The sequence below is a fragment of the Larimichthys crocea genome, chromosome XVII (assembly GCF_000972845.2).
Source record: "Larimichthys crocea isolate SSNF chromosome XVII, L_crocea_2.0, whole genome shotgun sequence".
Taxonomy (NCBI): Eukaryota; Metazoa; Chordata; class Actinopteri; family Sciaenidae; genus Larimichthys; species Larimichthys crocea.
Window position 1 is genome coordinate 28,959,864 of NC_040027.1, and position 8,272 is coordinate 28,968,135.

Sequence of the window (8,272 nt, forward strand, 5' to 3'; positions counted from 1 at the left end):
GTCCACACATTAATGTATTCAGATATATTTTTCCTATTTCTCTCGTGCAACTTCTTAGAGTGATGTAAACATTTGGCCAGCAGCACTCAAATCAAACTGAATCAAATTTTACTTCCAAAAGAGGAAGTTTATTTAGTACAGAAAATTATTTTGGTACCTTTCTACAGAAATATTGAACATCCAGTGGAACTTATTTATGATGGAGCCAAGAGAAGAAGACAGGGTGCTTAAATCCGGAATATTGTGTGGATGAAAAGAGTTGTTTTATTATTTTATTTGTATATGGAAGAGTTTTATTGTTTCTCCCAACCTGGTTGTGGCCTGTAGGTAATTTGAGAGTGCTGCTTTATATACTAAATGATTCATCAGTGATTGATTGATACTTTATTAGCTGCAGTGCCAGGCCACCCTGCTTCATGCCTGTGATGCTGTTTTGCCACGACCTCATGGGATTCAGGATTTATTTTAAATCCACAGGAAAACATCCATCAGCTCTCTCTTCAGGGAAGCTGTCCAGTGAAACCACAGTCTGCCAGCCAGCGAGCAGATCCACTAACTGCCTTGCTCAAGAGCTACAACAATTTTTGTTGTATTCTCCATGCTGGAGAATACAGCTGTTTGGTTGCTGTGTACTGTGTTGCTATCAACAATATGTTGATGTTTTGCTGTGAAACCAAATGCCAGATGAAGAATGATAAATATTTTTTCGTTTTATACGTTTATTATCTATATATCTATATATATATATATATATTATATATATAAAATATACTATATTATTATTAATATATCTATATATATATATATATACACATATAGCAGCATGAAGTTCCACAAAACTTCTAACCACACCTCACTGTCTGTGTGGATTTAAACATTTTATGGTTATTTATCTGCAATATATGTATTTTTTTCAGCATGAAAAGGTTTAAGACCACCATCACATTATTGGAAATGTGATCAAATACAAACTGATGGATAGAATACAACAAAATATAGTTCTATATGGTATGAGAGGTGAGAGGTGTATTATTTACTGATGAGTGTGATGAATCAATGAGTCTGTTATGACAACACATGGCATGAAGGCAGCTCAACCAGTTGAGCCAGACTGCTGTGCCAATTTAATTATCTGGGTCAGACCTAACCTCTAAAGCGAAAGTACAAAATCAGTTCTTTGAAAGATGACTGCGATTTTAACTCACTTAGATTCTCCAAAGTTGTGGTTGTGTTTGTAAGTAAGATCTCTCTTAAATTACCCTGGAATAAATAAAAATCCAGTTGTTCGTTTAATCCACTTGGGAGCACATGGAAAAAATATCTGATGAATCCTCATGCTGGATTTTGGTGGAAGTGGCAGTTGTTTCTGTTTTTAAAGTCAATTCAAAGTATTTTGATTTCAATAGTGTGAAATAAAACAGTATTATTTCTTTAAAGTCATAAATCCTGATCTTCAGCTGCCAATGGCTCAGCCACTTTCTGTCGCTGCACATCTGCACAGATGCAAACATGACCCCCATAAAACCTGTTTAAAGCCTGTCAGTGACAGTAACGCTGCTCAGTCCAGTGGATTTTCCATTTACTGCAATATTTTAAAAACAGAGAGAGGTAGAGAGACATTCAGAAATACACTTTTAAAGTTTGTCACTTTACAGTTTTCAAAATGCAGAGCATGAAGCCCACTGGGGGGAGCTAAACAGCTGTAATAAAGACAAAAGACAAAAACAGCGACAGACTATCTATTCCTTAATACATTGTCAAAATATAACATACTACATATCAGTGTTGTCCAATTCAGAGCCACTGGAGGTGTCCTCAACAACAACCTCAGAAATTGTTTACCTTCTACAAGTGTTTTCATATTACACTTAGTGTACAGGATTTGTTTTTTTCATCAGAGCAGCATTTAAATCTTCATGTAAGAGATTCTCAGAAAGTATTTTTTAATAGTTAAATTAATGTAGAAATGTCCAAAAATAGGGGAGTTGGTGTCACATTGCACACGACTGACTACAGCCATGATCCACTTCTTGTGTGGAACCGTCTGCACACAGTAACAGACTAAACATGCAGGACTGTAGATAGCTTTACTGGGGACAGTCCTCTGTATTTCTTCTTTAGCACAGAATACTACATATCTTAATAAATAATTCAGTGTTTCCCTACCTCAATTTGAAAAATATATCTAACTGAATAAACAAAATGATAAATCTGAAAAATAAATAGAATGTAATTAATTATTTGTGGTATCTGATTCTCACTGGATTAGTGTATTGAGGGGATCTGAATCTCAGTATTGTTGTAAACAGCTTTATTAATTGTATTCCTTTGGATTGCCTTGTCAGACATGTGCTCTAGATTAGATTCAATATTACATTCAACTTTACTGTCATTGCACAAAGTACTAATAGTAAGAAAATAAAATGCAGTTTAGCATCTAACCAGAAGTGCAAAGAAGTGTTTAGCTACATATGAACAGGGCTATATAAATAAATGCAGACAAACATGAATATGTTATAAGGTATATACAGTATTAACGGTATGGACAGAGTGACATTAATATATTAAGATACGTACAGTTTGGCGGCAGCAGCAATTGCAGGTACATTTTTTAATTACAGGTGTAATTATATAGTGCGTGTTAATCTACCCACGCACTGTGGCCTGCTTATATTAAATGATTTTAATATCACCTCTATGTGACCTGTCATGGCCTCATTAATTAATAAACCTCTACATCACGAGCACAGAAATATGATGACCTCATATCGACGTCACAGCAGCGCCCTCTGCAGCACGCGCTCACACCTGCACCGGAAGCAGTCTGACGTACTCAGATGATCAAAGATGGCGGCGTTGGTTGGTAAGTGATGTTTTGGCTAAAAAAGAAACGTCTTTCATAAACAGCCTCGTGTTTTCAGACGCGTGTTGCTCGCGGTGTTTAGAAGATGCAGCACGGGACAGTGCAGCGCGCGCAGCTGTGACTGTCCTCGAGCTCGTGTTTGTCACTGTTAGTGAGCGCGCGCGCTGACCTTGCTCTGTCTGCGTTAGCACGGAGGCTAACACCAGGTTAGCTGACATAACGACACATGCCGTGTTTACACCAACAGAGGGCTTGTTGTTATTTTAACCGTGTTATCTACACTGTGGGAGGACGGACATACAAGAGAGATGCCGACAGCTTCAGTGTCAAACCAAACTCCCCCTGAAATCTTTGAGTCTTCAGGGCACTCGTCTGTATTTGTGAACATGAAGCCGCTTGAATATCTGTGAAGAGGTTTTTATAAGTTATAATGGGCTACTGTCCAATTCGGCATACATTAAACACACCAAGCATCATTTAATTTACTAAGAAACATAGTATTTGACTGTACTGTGACGTTATGAAACAATGTTTTGTAACAAATTACGTGACACCTGAATGTCACTGTTTAAAGGTCCAGTGTGTAAGATTTATGAGTAGCTTTGAACAGATATGGAATATAACATTTCTTTGTATGTTTCCATTAGTGGATAATAACCTATACAAGACTGTCACTGTCTTGAGCCCTTTATATATATAAACACTGGTCAGTTATTGGACAATACAGCTGTTGAATCTGTTCACTGTTATTATAAAATGTCCTGAGTTTGTTAAATGCTTTTTATTTTGCAGCGCCTCGCCTGGCCATGTTTGGCTGCTTTTCAACAAGGTAAGAATCTCCCAGTCCTCTTTACAAACGTACTTTACTGTAACTCTGTGTGCTGGTCCTACAGCTGCTTTACAGGGGGGAGCTTTCATACAAACACATTTACTACTCGGCTATTGTAAAGGTCAACTAACTGAAATCAACCTCGGTCGGGTCACTGCAGGGAGGAATTTCCATCAGGAATATGTGTTTACTATATCGCAGGAGGTGATGTAACATTTATAGATATGTAAAGTGTTTTCTGTGTCTAACCCTAACTCATTTTCAACTTGCTCAGTTGTTATTTTGTTAACATTAGTTGATTTTAGATTATTACCCATTGAGAGAGAATAGCAAGCTGAAACAATCCTCACCTAAAAACAAGTGCTGAAGCATTTGCTGTGCTTGACAGGCGGTGCCTTTGGCAGCAGGAGCCCTCAGCTGGTATGCTGTTCAGAGTTAAGCCTTTAAGGCAGCATCAAGTTGAGGAAGCTCAGACAAAATAATCGTATCCCACAATAAAATCTGGCCATCTGTCCACCAAACACAGTGTCTTGAAATGATTTCATTTCACACTGTGGTATTATAAATATTGCCCTCTTGTGGAAATGACTGTTTGGCAGTTTTCCTTATTACATTGACTGTTTTAACATACGTTATGATTAAATTAGTCATACATCATCTTATCCCGTTACCTTTTGTGTCATTCACTTCATTTTTCATGCCAACATATTTTTTTGTTCCTCCCTCTGACTCTGGCTCTCCACCCAACAGACCCATTTCAGTGTTTGCTGTTCAACAGAAGAGTCTGCACAGCAGCGCGAAATCCGAGAACACTACCACGACGTGAGTTTACCAAAAATACTCTGGTGTAAATAAGTGAATGATGAACAGACACACGGTAAACACTCTGCACATGGTAAAGATCCCCTCCATCCGTCTGTCGCAGTGTGGTTCCAGTCAGAGAGAAGAGCACGGCAGTGGCAGCAGCTAAACCAGCATCTGTAGCCAGCAGCAAGGGGGAGTATGTCATCACCAAGCTGGACGACTTGGTTAACTGGGCACGCAGGGTGAGTAGATGGATGGCTGTGGTAAAACCCACATATGTGGAGTGGGTTAATTAAACTCTCATTTACGTTACGTCCTCATTTGTCCAACTGAGCGCAAGACTGTTTGATCTGACACTTGGAAATAAAACCAGTCTTCTGTCTAGAAACGTGTGATGTGACTGTTTGGTGTTGCAATAAAATGTCACAGGATTGGTGCTGTTGTGTCTTGTTAATGGGTCTTGCCATTGCCACTGTTCTGTTTAAGTCTGAGGGCTCATTTCTCTGAGTTTGTGAAATATCTGAACCTTTAACCTGATCCTGTTCACCAGCAGTTGTATTGAAAGTATGTCTTGTATGAATTACTGGTGCATTATGTCATTCACACTAGCAACTAAGGTGACGTTGGAGAGTTGTTACCTGAATTTCTGTGGCTGTAGGTCTGAACACAGCACAACTATAGAATATGGCAACAAGGAAGATCTTAAAAATGTTGACAACGTGCCAAACTCCCAAACATAGAATGATAGGCAGTTATAGACAATTTCCAGATTATTGCTCTGCTGTGACATTTTCAGGTTTTTCTTCTGGGGAAAAAAAACAAGAACTAATTTAACAATCTGCCGAATATCAGCAGAGAATGTCGATATCAGGTTGCATCAGACTTTCTCATTATCTCTCTTGTGACAGACGGATTGTAAAAAAATTCCATCACAATCTTGTTATTACAAATCATTTTAATTTGAATTTCTGGAATACAATAACATTTCATTTAGTAGCACTTCTTTTCAAAGTCAACTCAATCACAATGACATTTAATGTACAGAGCTTACAGATTATGCGTGTCTACGGGAATGGAGAGACAAGATGAGCAGAGACACCGACTGTGCGGTCACTTTTAATGTCAACACCACAGGAAGCAGATGAATGATTTTTACCACCTTGCTGCCACTTGTTTGGCCCGTCACATTAGCTGCCACTGGCTGTTAACATTATTAGTTTTTGTCTACTTGCTTGTCCTTCATCCTTACACATTCACTAACAATTGGACCGGGGGTCAGTACAGGTGGTCTTTATGTGGTTATTCACAGTATTGCATGTGAACATTACAGCAGATTAATCTGTCAGTTTTTCCGCCAGTGTTGACCCCCAATATATATTGACATTATCTGTTAAAGCTGTGCTCCCTGCTGACTTGAACTGGTTAAAGAATGTCTTGAAGAAAGTACTGTGTTTGTGTTTAACTGTATTAATTTGTCTTCTGTTATTGTTTTGTTTATTTATTGCTGCTCTGATACTCCTCAGAGCTCTCTGTGGCCAATGACCTTTGGCTTGGCATGCTGCGCCGTGGAGATGATGCACATGGCAGCACCCCGTTACGACATGGACCGCTTCGGAGTGGTATTCAGAGCAAGTCCCCGACAGGCTGATGTCATGATCGTGGCAGGGACGCTGACCAATAAGATGGCTCCGGCTCTGCGGAAGGTGAGTTTCATTCAAGTAACGATGCTCCAAGCAACCCTAAGTTTAAGAAATGGAGGAAAAAAATAATTTTCTGCACTGCTCGCCATTGTCAGTTGCAAGTTCTCTCTCTCAGACTTCTCTGTTTGCAGGACGGGAATGCTGAGAACAGTATAGCTGTTTAAATGCTGGCTGGATTATGATCAGTCTGTTGATGGATTGGTAGGCTGGCATGAAGCCTTCCTCCAGCTGAAAGGACAGATTAGCTCTTAGTCAGACATTATATAAGAGTGACTGAAATACGCCTTCTTCCCAACAGGTGTATGACCAGATGCCTGAGCCCAGATACGTCATTTCCATGGGAAGGTAAGTTGAAGAGTTTTGTTTTGTGGTTGTGGTGTGCTGCAAGTGTTCCTGCTGTTGTACTTTACCGATATTTTCTTAATAAGTAAACGTGTCCTCATACTTGTGCTCTTCCAGCTGTGCTAATGGAGGAGGCTACTACCACTACTCATACGCTGTCGTCAGAGGTTGCGACCGAATCGTACCAGTGGACATTTATGTTCCAGGTAAACTTCAAGCAGTTCAGACCCCAACCCCATCACACACCTCTGGGATGAAAAGAAATGCTGACTTATAGCATAAGTTGCCGACTGCACTGGTGTCCTTGTGGCTGAATGAGAGCAAATCCCTGCAGACAGTCTTGTGGGAAAGCCTTCACAGGACAGTGGAGGCTGTAATATCAGCAGATTAAAGCCCATTGTTTTATGAAGAGATGTTCATCAGTATCATACAGGTGGAATGATTTGGCATCCACACACATTTGGCCATGTATATCAAGTAAAAACAAATTCCAGTCAACTGTGTAATAGCAGCTTAAATTCAGTGGTCATGGTAGCCATAGCTCTGGAGCACATTTATCCCAGCCCCTCCTTTCAGGTCTCTTTTCAAAGTCACTCCTCCAAAGCACACGAACATATGCAGTGAGTGCACAGGCATAGTACATGCAGGTAGGTAGGTGAGCCAGCATTTGATTTATTGGTTGCTGTCAGGGTGTAAAGAGAATTTCTCCTATTCTGTATAACAAAACGCTTATAAAAATACATTACCTGCCCTAGTTTTAATGATCACATTTAGGAACATAGTTGTACAATTAATTGTAGTAGCTTTATTTATCAATGATAGATGAACTAGTAGCTGTATTATTATTATTATTGCTAGTAGCTGTTATATAGTAGATTTATGGTATTTGTAATATTTGTGCTGGTTGCTACTTGTTTTATTGTAATAATAAATAGTGGAAGCACATGATGACTGCATGGCCTTGTTGTCAGTTTGACTGCAAATACAGCAGCTTTCATACTGAATATAGTTACATAGTTAATTCCAGTCTTGGTTAGACGGTGTGATAGGATCAGTGTGAGTGACATTAGTATGAATTATCAGGGAATTAATGAACAGATTCTGTTCATCACTCAGACTGAGCTTCTGTGCCACCGTGGCTCTGTGAGTTCTCCATCAGAAAATACAAACAGGAGTTGCTCAGTTCTTTTCCCCTCCTGTTTTCAGGTTGTCCCCCCACTGCAGAGGCTCTCCTCTACGGGACTTTACAGCTGCAGAAGAAAATCAAGCGTGAGAAGAAGTTGAGGATCTGGTATCGGAAGTGAATGTGTTCTATGTGTGCATCTATCTGGTCTGTAAATGTTGTATTTCTGGTTTCATTTGGAGCACTGCTCCTCCTCATGTAGAGCTGCAGGCTCAATAAAATCATTGTTGTAATTTACACACAGTGCACTGCTGCTTATTTTTTAAACGAACACAGCAGCGGTCACAGTTCAGTTTTTCTGCACTGTTGGCGCAGTTTTAATATCTACAGGCTCTTTCTGTAACAGAAGGAGATTGTAAGCTTGAAACCCAAAAGGCAGGCGCTTGTCAGAAACCACAGTTTAAATTATAATTCATCTTTATTCAAGTAGTGATATGCATTATTTGTCATCTTCAATATCAAACTCTGACTCAGTTATGACAGTAAGATGAGAGTGTTATCCTATAATATTTTAAATAAACTGGGCTCACATGAAAAATACATTATTTTAA

At 39.3% G+C, this 8,272-nt stretch overlaps 1 protein-coding gene across 1 annotated transcript; it reads left to right on the top strand.

Moving 5' to 3' along the window:
- Positions 1 to 2,766: 2,766 nt before the first annotated feature.
- Positions 2,767 to 8,272, top strand: ndufs7 (NADH:ubiquinone oxidoreductase core subunit S7). The gene is made up of 8 exons (XM_010742669.3): positions 2,767 to 2,863; positions 3,656 to 3,692; positions 4,443 to 4,514; positions 4,618 to 4,738; positions 6,020 to 6,199; positions 6,495 to 6,541; positions 6,656 to 6,744; positions 7,745 to 8,272. The coding sequence occupies exons 1-8, from the start codon at positions 2,848 to 2,850 to the stop codon at positions 7,840 to 7,842; spliced, it is 660 nt and encodes a 219-aa protein (XP_010740971.1). The 5' UTR covers positions 2,767 to 2,847; the 3' UTR covers positions 7,843 to 8,272.